The sequence below is a fragment of the Saccostrea cucullata genome, unplaced genomic scaffold, assembly GCF_032062105.1.
Source record: "Saccostrea cucullata isolate Sc308-1 unplaced genomic scaffold, CSIRO_AGI_Scuc_v1 ctg419, whole genome shotgun sequence".
NCBI classification, from domain to species: Eukaryota; Metazoa; Mollusca; class Bivalvia; order Ostreida; family Ostreidae; genus Saccostrea; species Saccostrea cuccullata.
Window position 1 is genome coordinate 216,467 of NW_026927872.1, and position 14,200 is coordinate 230,666.

The 14,200-nt window shown below is 35.2% G+C and overlaps 3 protein-coding genes across 3 annotated transcripts; 1 reads left to right on the forward strand and 2 right to left on the reverse strand.

The window, feature by feature from the left end:
- Positions 1-17: 17 nt before the first annotated feature.
- Positions 18-5,931, reverse strand: LOC134275727 (uncharacterized). The gene is made up of 5 exons (XM_062758006.1): positions 5,815-5,931; positions 1,331-1,693; positions 1,068-1,204; positions 673-826; positions 18-228 (listed from the first exon to the last, which is right to left on the reverse strand). The coding sequence occupies exons 1-5, from the start codon at positions 5,909-5,911 to the stop codon at positions 203-205; spliced, it is 777 nt and encodes a 258-aa protein (XP_062613990.1). The 5' UTR covers positions 5,912-5,931; the 3' UTR covers positions 18-202.
- Positions 5,932-5,984: 53 nt separating this feature from the next.
- LOC134275728 (uncharacterized protein C11orf42-like) lies at positions 5,985-9,298 on the forward strand. The gene is made up of 4 exons (XM_062758007.1): positions 5,985-6,126; positions 7,316-7,672; positions 8,749-9,018; positions 9,140-9,298. Exons 1-4 carry the CDS (start codon positions 6,027-6,029, stop codon positions 9,151-9,153), a joined length of 741 nt encoding a protein of 246 aa, XP_062613991.1. The 5' UTR covers positions 5,985-6,026; the 3' UTR covers positions 9,154-9,298.
- Positions 9,299-10,848: 1,550 nt separating this feature from the next.
- On the reverse strand, positions 10,849-12,138 carry LOC134275713 (temptin-like). Its single transcript, XM_062757984.1, has 3 exons — positions 11,686-12,138; positions 11,148-11,361; positions 10,849-11,010 (listed from the first exon to the last, which is right to left on the reverse strand). The coding sequence occupies exons 1-3, from the start codon at positions 11,860-11,862 to the stop codon at positions 10,949-10,951; spliced, it is 453 nt and encodes a 150-aa protein (XP_062613968.1). The 5' UTR covers positions 11,863-12,138; the 3' UTR covers positions 10,849-10,948.
- Positions 12,139-14,200: the final 2,062 nt, after the last annotated feature.

Below are 14,200 nucleotides of genomic sequence, written 5' to 3' on the forward strand. Positions count from 1 at the left end.
TATTTTTATTTCTTTGCTGTTCATTGTAGCAATTTTCAGTTCAGTCCTTGATGACAAGAATTTGATATTTTTTCTTATTTTTTCTACTTATGTTCATGTACATCTGTTGAGACAACAAATATATGTTGCTGTTTTTTTAACTGAATAAAATTATTAAAACATCACAAAATAAGTCTGTTTTCCAAGAAAGGATGGGTGTAAATCAGTTTATGTCACCTGCCTCGCTACCTGCCAAAATTAACAAGGAATTTTGTTAAATAAGAAATGTTAGGATATTTAGAATTGTCAAATTTGTAATTTGTTTAAACTTAATGTTACAGACAAGGCACTTCATTAACATTTAAAGTTTTATCATAGGCGCTTGGTTACAGGATGCTGTATTTTGCGTCTTATGTGTTTTTCTAGGTGTGTCTAAATACCCTCATGAAAATAAAAATACGTTGAAATTAGCACATTTCAAAAATGTCATATGTATTTACTATATATAAAAAGACTTTAGAGTACTTTTTATATACAGTAAATATGACATTTTTGAAACCTGCTAATTTCGGCGAATTTTTATTTTTATTTCAATGAGGGTATTCAGGCACACATAGAAAAACACATAAATAAATACACAAAATACACCATCCTGTAACCAAGCGCCTATGAGTTTTATATGTGTTTCCATACCGTATTTCCTTTGATTTGGGATAAAATTACGCAAAATTTGTTTATAATTTTCTCTATTCAGCCATGTTGCTTTGAAATTTTTGGACTTGACATTAGAAATGCCATCGATGAAGCGATCCCCGTCGTTTGTTTCATCTAGCCAGAGGTGGCACATCTACAGTAATAAATCGTATCAATAAATAACATGCTGTACATGTATTTTCAAATGGAATAATATGCGTTTTTTTTCACTGCATTGATACTTTTTAAAATAATTGATGTCAATATTGGCATTATCAGAAATAAATTTTGGACAATGTCCCGAATTTAAGAAAAGTGTATTTCCAAAGAATCCGATAAGATTTGTTGGGAATGCTTTGCAATCCTAAAGATCGTATAAAGTATTTTTTAAATACCTGAAAACCAACTGGACTTTGGTCGGAAATATCGACAAAGTCCAGATCGTTATCCACCCACACCTCGATCCGCCCCCGGTCTATCAAGAAAACTTTGCTCACCATGTGTAGCGAAAAAGAATCGAATCCAGTATCATCTAATGTCAAAGAACGCATTGATAATTAATGTGTTAATAAGAAAATAAGTAGAGTTGAATCTTAAATCACAATTAATTCTTAAAATGAATTGGAAAGGGCTAAAGTTAAAGTAAAAAAAAACTTACCAAAGAGAAGTGTTGCGACTTTCCGATTCTGCAGCTTGTGTTTGTGGAGATCAAGTTGTGTTATTTTCTTGCCATGGAAAGTAACTTTTATGGTCTTTGTTTTATGCTTCCTCTTACGCGAGACTACAAAATGAAAGGTGGACGACGGACGATCACAAACAGTAGTTACCGGAATCATCTGTACAGAATCTGGCTTGTTGGGGCCTGATGGTTGGAAATCCCACAAACACTCCGTGAAGACACGCTTAGGGGGGTCTCTGTGCAGCCAACTCTTGAACGATCGGAATTTTGAAAGAATTACGTATCCAGGGCCACACGGGCATTTTGAGGTTTGAAAGCTGGGTACTGGGGTCAAATATTCACCTGTTAAAATTATGAAATGACAAATTTAGTGCTCAAGCATGCGTCTATCAGATGTAGTAAATGTATATCTAACAAAAGTTTATCCTAGTTATATAACTATAGTCATATGGTAAACTATAGTATATACTTTGATTTACTTAGAAAACTTACGCTAGATTTTTAGCTCACCTGAGCCGAAGGCTCAAGTGAGCTTTTCTGATCACATTTTGTCCAGCGTCCGTCTGTCTGTCCGTCTGTCTGTCTGTAAACTTTTCACATTTTCGACTTCTTCTCAAGAACCACTGGGCCAATTTCAACCAAACTTGCCACAAAGTATCCTTGGATGAAGGGGATTCAAGTTTGTTCAAATGAAGGGCCACGCCCTTATTCAAGGGGAGATAATTGGGAATTATTGAAAATTTAGTGGTAAATTTTAAAAATCTTCTTCTCAAGAACCACTGTGCCAGGAAAGATGAAACTTATGGGGAAATATCCTCAGGTAGTGTAGATTCAAGTTTGTTCAAATCATAACCCCCGGGGGTAGGGCGGGGCCAAAATGGCCGTCCAAAGTTTTACATAGAAATATATAGGAAAATTCTTTAAAAATCTTCTCAAGAATGACAAAGCCATAATTCATCATATTTATATGGGAGCATGCTCATGTAGTGTAGATTCAAGTTTGTTCAAATCATGACCCCCCGGGTAAGGGCGGGGCCAAAATGGCCGACCAAAGTTTTACATAGAAATATATAGGAAAATTCTTTAAAAATCTTCTTCTCAAGAATGACAAAGCCATAATTCATCATATTTAAATGGAAACATGCTCAGGTAGTGTAGATTCAAGTTTTTCAAATCATAACCCCCGGGGGTAGGGCGGGGCCAAAATGGCCGACCAAAGTTTTACATAGAAATATATAGGAAAATTCTTTAAAAATCTTCTCAAGAATGACAAAGCCATAATTCATCATATTTATATTGAAGCATGCTCAGGTAGTGTAGATTCAAGTTTGTACAAATCATGACCCCCGGGGGTAGGGCGGGGCCAAAATGGCCGACCAATGTTTTACATAGAAATATATAGGAAAATTCTTTAAAAATCTTCTTCTCAAGAATGACAAAGCCATTTTTCATCATATTTATATGGAAACATGCTCAGGTAGTGTAGATTCAAGTTTGTTCAAATCATGACCCCCGGGGGTAGGGCGGGGCCAAAATGGCCGACCAAAGTTTTACATAGAAATATATAGGAAAATTCTTTAAAAATCTTCTTCTCAAGAATGACAAAGCCATTATTCATCATATTTATATGGAAGCATGTTCAGGAAGTTGAGATTCAATTTTGTTCAAATCATGACCCCCGGGGGTAGAGCGGGGCCAAAATGGCTGACCAAAGTTTTACATAGAAATATATAGGAAAATTCTTTAAAAATCTTCTTCTCAAGAATGACAAAGCCATAATTCATCATATATATATATATGGAAGCATGATCAGGTAGTGTAGATTCAAGTTTGTTCAAATTATGACCCCCGGGGGTAGGGCGGGGCCAAAATGGCCGACCAAAGTTTTACATCAATAGAGTGGTTTTAAATATATAGGAAAATTCTTTAAAAATCTTCTTCTCAAGAATGACAAAGCCATAATTCATCATATTTATATGGAAACATCATGCAGCTCAGGTAGTGTAGATTCAAGTTTGTTCAAATCATGACCCCTGAGGGTAGGGCGGGGCCAAAATGAGCCGATCCAAAGTTTTATGTAGAAATACATAGGAAAAATCTTTAAAAATCTTCTTCTAAAGAATGACAAAGCCATAATTCATCATATATATATGGAAGCATGCTCAGGTAGTGTAGATTCAAGTTTGTTCAAATCATGACCCCCGGGGGTAGGGCGGGGCCAAAATGGCCGACCAAGGTTTTACATAGAAATATATAGGAAAATTCTTTAAAAATCTTCTTCTCAAGAATGACAAAGCCATAATTCATCATATTTATATGGAAGCATGCTCAGGTAGTGTAGATTCAAGTTTGTTTAAATCATGACCCCCGGGGGTAGGGCGGGGCCAAAATGGCCGACCAATATTTTACATAGAAATATATAGGAAAATTCTTTAAAAATCTTCTTCTCAAGAATGACAAAGCCATAATTCATCATATTTATATGGAAGCATGCTCAGGTAGTGTAGATTCAAGTTTGTTCAAATCATGACCCCCGGGGGTAGGGCGGGGCCAAAATGGCCGACCAAGGTTTTACATAGAGATATATAGGAAAATTCTTTAAAAATCTTCTTCTCAAGAATGACAAAGCCATTATTCATCATATTTATATGGAAGCATGCTCAGGTAGTGAAGATTCAAGTTTGTTCAAATCATGACCCCCGGGGGGTAGGGCGGGGCCAAAATGGCCGACCAAAGTTTTACATAGAAATATATAGGAAAATTCTTTAAAAATCTTCTTCTCAATCATTTTCTAAAAAATAGCAAATCCATGATTGGTCATGGGACTACTTTTGGATTTAAACTTTACAATTAAAAGCCATTTTATACTAGTCCTACCCTTGGTGCTCAGATGAGCGATGTGGCCCATGGGCCTCTTGTTTCTTTTTTTAGGTCACCTGAGTCACTCAGGTGACCTATTGCTATCTGATTTCGTCCGTCGTCGTCCGTCGTTCGTCGTACGTCGTTCGTCGTTCGTCGTCAATCGGTCGTAAACTTTTGAACATTTTTAGCTTCTTCTCTGCAACCACTGAACCAATTTCAACCAAATTTAGCACAAAGCATCTATGGGTGAAGGGGAACAAAAATTGTGAATTTCATGATCCCTGCCCCCCTGGGGCCTGGGGGGTGGGGCCAAAACCACTAAAATTAATGCAATCTTTAAAAATCTTCTTCTTTACACCTTGACATCAAGCAGTCAAACTGTATGCATGATTGTAATCAGCATTGAGTCCTTTTCCAAAATTTTGAAATTCATGGCCCTGGGGTCAGGGGTACTTGTGCTAGGGCGGGGCTAAATAAGTATATAGTAAAAATGCATTATTTCTTTAAAAATCTTCTTCTCTGCTCCTGGGTATTAAATAAACTAACTAAGTACATAGTTATGATGAGCAAGAGTGCCTCTACCAAAATTGTGAATTTTATGGCCCCAGGGTCAGGAGTTCTGGTGTTAGGGCGGGGCTCTATTGATTATATAGTGAAAATACATTATTTCTTTGGAAATCCATTTCTCTGCTTCTGGGTATTAAATAAACTAACTAAGTACATAGTTATGATAAGCAAGAGTGCCTCTACCAAAATTGTGAATTTTATGGCCCCAGGGTCAGGGATTCTGGTGTTGGGGGGGGGGGGCTGTATTGATTATACATGTATAGTGAAAAAACATTAAATCTTTGAATATTTTGTTCTTGTTCCTAGGTTTTAAGCAAATGAACTACCTATATAGTTATGAGCAAGGGACCTAATCTTCAAGAATTGTAAATTTCAAGGCCCCAGGGTCAGTTGTACCATAGGGGGGGGGGTGTACTTATATACTGAAAATGAATGAATTGTTTGAAATGTGCTCCTTGGTATTAATCAAATTTTTTTGAAAAGCAAGGATGCCTTTCCAAAAATTGTGCAATGTGTGGATCAAAGCCTAAGAGTCAAGGATTCCTGTGTGGTAGCGGCACTACTGATTATTGCTGGATATTACTGATTTGTTGAAATGCATTTTTTTGTTCCCCTCCCCTGCCTATGGGTATTAAGTAACCAAACTAAGGAACTGCTAAGTATATAGTTATGATCACCAAATTGTAAATGCTATAGCATCTGGCATAAAACAAATTCAATCACTGGAAAGTTGTTGAATAATGCTCAGGTGACCTATAAGGCCCATGGGCCTCTTGTTTGCAGACGAGCTCTATTATTTTTTAGATGACATAACATTTTATTGTAATCTTTTTAAATAACATTCTAGTATACAATTAAACTTTTCTTTTCATAGAAGAAAATTGCTTGATGAATTTAAACAAATGAATACCACGTTCTGAATTTCATACGAAAAATACTTTAATACTAAATTGAAACTGCTTTACTTTAGTGAAAGCTTTTCTTCTATATATAGTTAACAATAGTACTTTTTGTTAGAGAATTGAAATAGATACCTGTGAATTTTTTAAGAACTTCATCACCAATTAATCTCCAAGACAACCTCACATCCGCGACCTGAAGTTTATCAAAAACTTTCTTTTTCATGCGCATTTTGGCGTGGTGTCTAAAATGACTGTCATGACGTCATAATGAAAATTATCTCAGTTGACGTCACAATAACCCATCATAATCAGTTACGTCATAATCAAAACATAATTTATAAGCGATGGAAACAATGGATCCCTTTCTTTATAAAGAACTTAAAAATTGCGATGCAAAGCGATGTTGGGCATTGGTAAAAAATGTCATCGGTGTCCAGTTACTCGGTAAGTTTTTCCCCTTCTATTTGTATCCTTATTTCATTTTTTCTCCGTATTTGCCTTTGTCCTGGTCGACATGTTCAACACAGGTTGACAAAGCGAGAATTCCTTAATCTGCACAATATGTTTTTTTTACAAACAAATAGTTTGGTATATATATACTGAAAGGAAAAAGAAACGCAGGGTAAACTTTTGAGGTGAATTAAATTTGTTTTTCTTAAAATAATTTTCAGTTTTCCTATCTACCTTTGAAAATCATCTTTCAAAAAGATAAAACCAAGTTCTCATATGATTTTGACTAATTATTCATGAGTTATTGAAGCTCAAATGACGATACCCCCCAAAAGTGAAAATCGAAAACTCTCATTATCTTCAATGTCTTTCTCGTGCAATTGTCAGAGTGTTGTTTCTTCTTTGCATGGAATTTCATCAGAGTGTTTATCTTTCAAACCCTGGCTATATTTAGCATGGGTAACCACGCAAAAAATAAGTCAAACGGCGCGCGCATGCGCCAGTGAGAGGAATACAACCGTAAGTTGACTGGCTCAAAAAACCAAATTGCGGAACTGTTTTCTTTCAAATTTCGTATGAATGTAATGATTATAATCGTCTACTCTATAAATGGCTGTTTTTGTGGTAGTAAGGTGGCGATTTAAGAGATGGCAGGACGAATAACCCGCTCGTAACATGGCTCTGTTTCGCGTTATCGTCATCGTCACGGTTGATTGAAAACCATTCCAGACCCTCTCTGACAACGGGTAAAAAGTTTTATGGGGGAAAATTTACAAGAGACTGCTTAGTAAACCGTTGTTGCCTTTTTCCTTAAGTAGGCAGTTTGAAATGAAGACCCCATTGAACTTCCGTAAACTGTGCCAAGATTGCAATAAATTCATAATGTGTCCTAATATTGAAAAACGATGTGCATACCTCATATGCATCAAATAATGCAACAAGATTTGTTGACAAACTCGTCGTTATCAAATTACACGTGTTTTGGGCTTGTTAGCGTTTCCCTACGTGACGTCATAAATTTTATGGTTGAGTAATTCTGAATACTGATTTTGATGCACAGTAACTAAATTTCCCTTCTGACCAATTTTCGTAATTCTCGGTCATGTGATCAAATTTTTATCGAAAATTATGCTACCCTGCGTTTCTTTTTCCTTTCAGTATATAATCTTTAACTTTTCTATAGATGATGATGTAATTATGATACCTTTCCTCCCGGAGGGAAAGTTTTACGATCTGGGGCGAGTCATAGTGAAGGAAGAAAGGTCTCCAATGCAGAAATTGGCGCGGATCCCACCAGGAGCATTAGCTATTGGAAAGCTTACCGATTTCGTTAAGGACGAAGTTATTCATGGTGCCTTCAACAGACTCAGTGAAATGCAGAAAGTGGAAACAACACACAACCCACGTTACGTGTTCGAAGAGTCTGATATGAAACATGGTGTCAAAAAAACAGTTCGAGTAGAAATACTTGGTACCGATCATTACGCGTTGTGGAGCCTGCCGGAGAACAACAGTTTGGTGGTAGATTTCGATAACAGAGGTATGCAATGCACCAACGTTAAGATTATGAGTACTAAAATATGTATTATCGGGTAAAATTTGGTCCCAAAAACATTTAAACATCGAATCTTACGGCTTCGCAACACATTCGTAATTCGAAGACGAAAAAAAATGGGTTTCGGAATGTTATCTTTATCACTGATTGTTGGGAATTTTTTATTTATAGCTGTATGAATGGTTTAAATTAGTGGTCAGTCTGTCCGAATATAAATCATTAAAATTTCAAAGTCCATTACTTAGTTTTCTGGATAGCTTTGTATATTGCGTCATCGGAACAGCATTAACTGGTTAAAAAATAATTTTATAAATTATTTTTTTTTCTAATTTATAAGATATGGAATTTCAAATTGACGTTGATTTTAAACCCCATGATCTTCATCGTTAAAATGTCACCCAATTAAAAAAAAAAGTTAGTAATATAATTGATAAATTTTAGATGAAAGAAGACCGGGAAATTATATTTTACATGTGCATTTCAATATGCCATCGGTGCCATAAATATAAATGGCTTCCCAAAAACATGCATTTTGACATGAATTATTTTTATGCTGGTTTTTTTCTTTCTTTTTTTTCATTTAGTAGAAATATGAACGGGCGATGTAAAGGGAGTTTTCACTGAAGTTTATGAATAATTAAAAACTTTTAAAATTTCACATCCACTGTCTTTGACATAATCTGCTTTGTCATATGTTGGCGATTTCAAAAAACTTGCAAATCGTAAATTTGCGTGTTCAGACCATAAAAGTGTCGTAAAGCTGCATAGATGTGGGAACTTAAATGTGTTAAACATAATCACAAGTTTTAATAAAAGAAACACTGTACACCTTTCTTTGTGAGACAAGTCGGTTAGTGATTTAGCGAATTCATTCACATAATGTTCTTTTTTTCAAGCGCTGCATATTTCCTCTTTTTCTTGCTAAAAGCACTTGTTTACAGGGGAAAGGGCTTCATGTCAACATGTGTATGGATCTTGTTAACTTTAATGGTATTCCCCTTTTCTGGAGCGAATTTAAACTCGTTAACATTTAATTTTAGTACTCGCTGATATTTTTGCAGGGTTTCCGTATGTGAAGAAGTTTTACCTCCTATACGATGTGTTTTATGCCCGACAAATCAATGTGTATGTCCGAATAAACGACGAAGTGGATGAGTTTTGTATAAGGGAGAGAACCCCCATTGGATTTCGGCTGAAACGGTACAAGATCCAATCAAATGGCTTGATAGGCCCAGTGAAGGATATCTCCAACAAGAAATGGAACGTCCACTGGATTAAGAACACCATGTTTAGAAATCCCATGGACGCCCTTCCAAATGTTCCCAACAGCGGTATGTGTGCCACTAGCATGTGGTGTAAAATCTGCTATACTAGTAACATTAATTTGTTAAGTAGACAATTTTTTTTATCAAGGTGTATTAAGGAACACTTTTGTTTTTATTTTCGTTACAGGACGCAGTCGGTGATCTTTTTCCTGTTCGTTGGATCCAAATTGGTCTCGGGGGACATGCGTTACATCTCCAATATGTGGAATCTTAATTTTTATTAATAGACACGTCATCATTGTAAAATTGCATCCATTTCTTCAGAAAAATAAATTATAAAGTTGTTTTTTCCTCTTTAATTTTATTCTTTCGAGACATCATTGCCAGAACTTTGTTCATACCCTTTGAAAATCAGATTCAACAGTCCAAACTCTGGCGCTTTATATACATGTTCCAACATATTCAAATAAATTATTTTTACTTAAAATAAATAACCGGTAAATTATTAACTGGGTGGGTTTTTGCTTATGTAAGGAAGAAATGTTTTGTTCATATAAATGTAAAGTCGAGCTTATCAATTTGTCTTGAAATTATTATTGCTGATAAGTAAATAAAACGAGTTACAAACGTTAACTTTAGTCATGAGAAGTTATAATAGCCTTTATATTTAGCTTTCAGATAAAATTATATGTAACATTTAATGTTACAATTTCATTTTCCAAACTAAATTAGCCATGTAAAACTTTGTTCTAATTATTTTGATATTGACATACGATGTCAGTCTTGTATATTAAAAGAAAAGTTTCTTGTTGTCTAACGTTCCAAGAATTGGATAACGAGATCTTTCCATTTGATTAAATTTGTTACATTACGGATGTGTATAAAAGATGTTTACAAAACAAGCTACAAGACCATTAAGAAACTTCGTCATATGGTGTTAGGGAAGTGAAGTATCAGTGCCTTGCAAACACTAAGCGAAGGAACACTCTGCACAACGCACCAAAAAGTAACGAATAACACGAGAGGAACGGAGGTCATTTTGTTTTATGTTTGACACACGATTACGACTAACAAAGACTACACTTAACCATCAGTTTGTTTATTGCTTCGACCTTGTCAAACTTTTTGTACGATTTGGGAAGTTATAAGAACTAGTTGTTGATATCTGATTCTGTGATAAAAATCAAAACAGAATTTTCCTTTAGAACAAGACAATTTTTATTAGAAGAAATTCCAAAATTACATGATTAAAATGTTACTTTCATGATTCATCAAGCAAATCGGCATGTTTGTATCATAATACATGACATGCCTCCATGGAAAACATAAATAATCTGTCAGGAATAATGTCTTATTTCTTTATTTTAGCAAAGTCTCTCTAATACGTGTCTGTGGTTTACCTCATTTACAGGAAAAGTGAAAAACTACATGAGGAAAGGATAACAATTAATACGTCAGAAATACAAAAGAAACATTAGCCGGAAAGTCGTCACCCTTGTCGCACTCCAGTGGGAGTGTAATCAAGATTTATAATTATTATTAGGCCTAAGTAATGTACTAAGAATATCAATTATTTTTTATAACGATAATCACGACGCACGGATACAATAAAAATAGCATGTATATCTATTTGGCACATTTAGTCGCTAATGTACAGAATGACTTTTACACACACGTATTACATTCTGGCGGGCATTAAATGCCAGCGACTGTCCCGTCCATATCCGTGACAATTCACAAGCTTTTTCCTATAAATAATATCATATTTGTTCTCAAAACAAAAGTAAGGAAAACACTCGGTAGGTTGTCGTCACTTAGATGATCATTATTAATATTTTGGTTATCTATAGGATTTTTATGCACCAATTCATTTATCATCGAACATTGAACAACTACTAACACGATACCCTGTTTTATATATACATGCATGTACAGCCATTACATAAAGGAACAGTCTGGGTTTTTTTTTCCTCCGGGACCACGTGGTATAAATAAGTTAACATCCACAATTAGGAGGGGGTTGACACGTGGAAAACTGTCCTCTTTGATCACAGATACCTGCAAGATGATAAAAGCTTCAAATTAGATTAATATAAGTAAAAAATCCAAAATATACCTGATACGTTTAAATATCCTAGTTGATTGATGACATATTCCATGTCAGTGGGTTACTGAGAGATTGAACAAGCCCGCACCTGGGTGACTGGTGGGGTTTCTAAGAATTCCTCTGTATCGGAGGAAGGTGATCACTCGGGGGTTCATCCTGTACTGGGAGAGGAAGTTACAGAGGGTCCGCAGAGTGTAGTCGGTGGTTACCAGACCCAGTTCCTGACCATTTCGAACACCGTCCCCGTCAGAATCCGCCATACACAGCTGCTCGGTAAACATATGACCACTGCTGGCAAAGTCCTAATAGAAGAAAATATCGACGTGTACACTCGTATGACGAAGTAAAAGAAGTAAAAAAATACAAAATAAAATTGAATCTTTTAAAGAACTGTTAGTGTCTTTAGTTTAAAATTGATTATTTTTTTCAGAAATGACAATTTTATTCGGCTGCAGTTAGAACTAAGAAGCACGATTTCAACTACAACCAGTTATTTTTATGCCTTTACTTCAATTTCGTTGCTCACTTGCAAATTGAATTATTTTATCTTTAAAATATTGAATAAAAATCATGGCATCGAAAGGAGACAAACTGAAAAAAACAAAACATCGAAGCAATTTACTTACTCTTCCAAAACCGTTGAGCTCTGTAGATGAGGGGCTCATGTGTCCAACTCGACCCCACATACTCCCCTGGCAACATGGGTTGGGTACTGCGTGTCCATTTAAAATCCGATCCCTATATTGTGGTAATGCATTGGCCACTGTTAAAAGTAGGCATCCCAAAACAGCTGTTACTATCATGTTGTCTGATGAGAACCTTAGGGTAGAATAACGCTTAGCTGGAGGGACAGCTTACTAAAAATACTGCTCTAATTCGCGTGCGCTGATTCGTCCGTGTAAATTGGTGACGATTTCTCTACCTTACCTGGTTCTGCGCAACCTCGCCTGTCATCATAAGGTAATGGACGTCAGCTGATCATCAGCACAACTCCCTGTTTTTGGTAAATGAGGCTTTGACCAAAATAAACGCATGTAATATTTCCTAGAAGAGTTTATATATGACAATGCGGATGTAAACTGCACCTTTACCCTATCAATTACTAGCTTATAATAAAAATCATAATGTAGTGCAGTTGGAATTCAAGAAAAACTTCGAGAGAAATAATAAGAAAATTGTTGATGCGAGTATTAATAAACGCTGTATAATATAAATTGTAAATATTTTATCAAACAGATTTCAGAACTTTTAAAATAAATCCGCGTATATTCATGTTTATTATTTTTTACTCAAGTGTTTATGTAAACTGTAAATGTTTCGAAATAGAAACTATGTAAGATGAAAATATGCAGATGTATTACGGCTAAAACATGCCGTAAGTACAGGAGTTACGAAGGAACCGTAAGTCACGTCAAGGTTACGTTAGACCTAGAGTTGTAACCTAATGTTATGAGGTAACAAATGCGTGTATTCTATGTATTGAACCCTTATACTTGTGTAACTGATTATATAAATACTTGGGACTCTGAAACCAAATTCACCAAAATTTATTTAACTATATATTGACCACAATTCAATGTGTATGATATTTTTACTGCTTTTTTAGGTCCAGACTCAAGAACTAAGAGATACTTTGCTTAGAGAAGTATTTCTTAAACTTGGTAAAACATCTTTTTAGCCTAGAGATGTATACTGAGTATCGTCGATTAATTAAAGAAATATCTCTTTCAACAAAAAGAGGTATTCCTCTGTTTGAAAGACATCTCTATTGGAGACACTTTTGAGATTTTTATTTTTATTTTTAGAATATCTGTTGGGTAAACTTTCAGAGATATAGCTCTTTCACATAGACAGATATCGCTTTGACTCGGCGAGAGATATCTCTCAAAGCAAAGAGACATCTCTCTTTAGAAAAAAAAGAAACAAGCAATCTTTATCTTTTTAAAAGAGATATCCCTGTTGTTAAAAGATATCCCGAAATAAATAAAGAAAGAAAGAAAGAAAGAGGCATGTCGATCATAAATCTAACATATTAATTATTGTTCATACATACAGAATAATTTCATTGCATCAAAGCACAGGCACCTGATGTTACTTATTTTTCTTTTAATTAAAAAATATACACATACCTAATAATAAACAAGGTCCCCAAGGCGCCATCTTGAATTTTTCTAGGTCTGTCACATCAACTTGTATTTTCGTCTGAAACTCCGTCAAATAAATTCTCTGCAACCATATTCTTTCTGTGGCCAGTCTTTCGAGGTCTAAACTTACGGACAGTGCAACCAGAAGGGCGCATCACACTTGGAAATATTAAAAATCCCTCGTCAAACTCGATCTACTGCTTCAACAATCCGAGAAATCGCCAAAGGGGGGCCGGAAGTTTACATACGATTTGAAATTCTTAGGGAAAGCCCTTTTTTGATTGGTCAATATATTTGTACGATTTATTTTTAAAAATAACCTACGAAAGTTAGTATACTTATTCCAAAAACAATAATTCAGACAATAATACAACGTAATATACATGTAAGAACATTCATTTTAAATCTCTCAAAATAATTTCGATATAGCTTGATCAAAGCGATTATATTTTATAAATGTCGAAGATCGGCCTGATCATGCTAGCTGATCAACATGATCAATGAACATTTTCAAGACAAAATATTGAGTCGGGACTTAAATGCACTAAATATAATTAATAACACTGTCATTATTGATGCCCTGATTGAGCGTTATCCGTGGAGAAGATTGACTTATCTAAAATATGTACGCACGTGTGTGAGAAGGGGGGGGGGGGGGTCCACACTAAAATTATTCTAGGGAGTGTTGAGATCTGCAATTTTATGTATTGCAATAAAGTAGTGGCATGGCGACATTTTTATTTTTTTTTCTTGGTGACAGATTATACATATAACGTTACATGATGCGTATGCTAATATTTGATTTCATTACATATCCCCGAGCCTTTAATCAGTGTGCCCCTTCCCTTTTTCAATTAAGCATATGCCAGGTATATATGTTACATAATGTATATATATAACTGGATGGTTTGCAGTCTTTTGTTTTCTGAAAACCATTCAATTAACTCTGGATGATTTGTTGTTGATTTTTTTTTCAAGCACCCCCCTCTTTTATTCA

Coding starts and splice junctions, on each gene's coding strand:
- LOC134275727 (XM_062758006.1), bottom strand. CDS start 5,911: ATGCGCATGAAAAAGAAAGTTTTTGATAAACTTCAGGTCGCGGATGTG. Junction 1,205..1,330: donor AGTCGCAACACTTCTCTTTG/GTAAGTTTTTTT, acceptor CTTTGACATTAG/ATGATACTGGATTCGATTCT. Junction 229..672: donor CCCAAATCAAAGGAAATACG/GTATGGAAACAC, acceptor TAATTTTGGCAG/GTAGCGAGGCAGGTGACATA.
- LOC134275728 (XM_062758007.1), top strand. CDS start 6,027: ATGGAAACAATGGATCCCTTTCTTTATAAAGAACTTAAAAATTGCGAT. Junction 6,127..7,315: donor CATCGGTGTCCAGTTACTCG/GTAAGTTTTTCC, acceptor ACTTTTCTATAG/ATGATGATGTAATTATGATA. Junction 7,673..8,748: donor GGTAGATTTCGATAACAGAG/GTATGCAATGCA, acceptor ATATTTTTGCAG/GGTTTCCGTATGTGAAGAAG.
- LOC134275713 (XM_062757984.1), bottom strand. CDS start 11,862: ATGATAGTAACAGCTGTTTTGGGATGCCTACTTTTAACAGTGGCCAAT. Junction 11,362..11,685: donor AGCTCAACGGTTTTGGAAGA/GTAAGTAAATTG, acceptor TTCTTCTATTAG/GACTTTGCCAGCAGTGGTCA. Junction 11,011..11,147: donor AAACCCCACCAGTCACCCAG/GTGCGGGCTTGT, acceptor ATCATCTTGCAG/GTATCTGTGATCAAAGAGGA.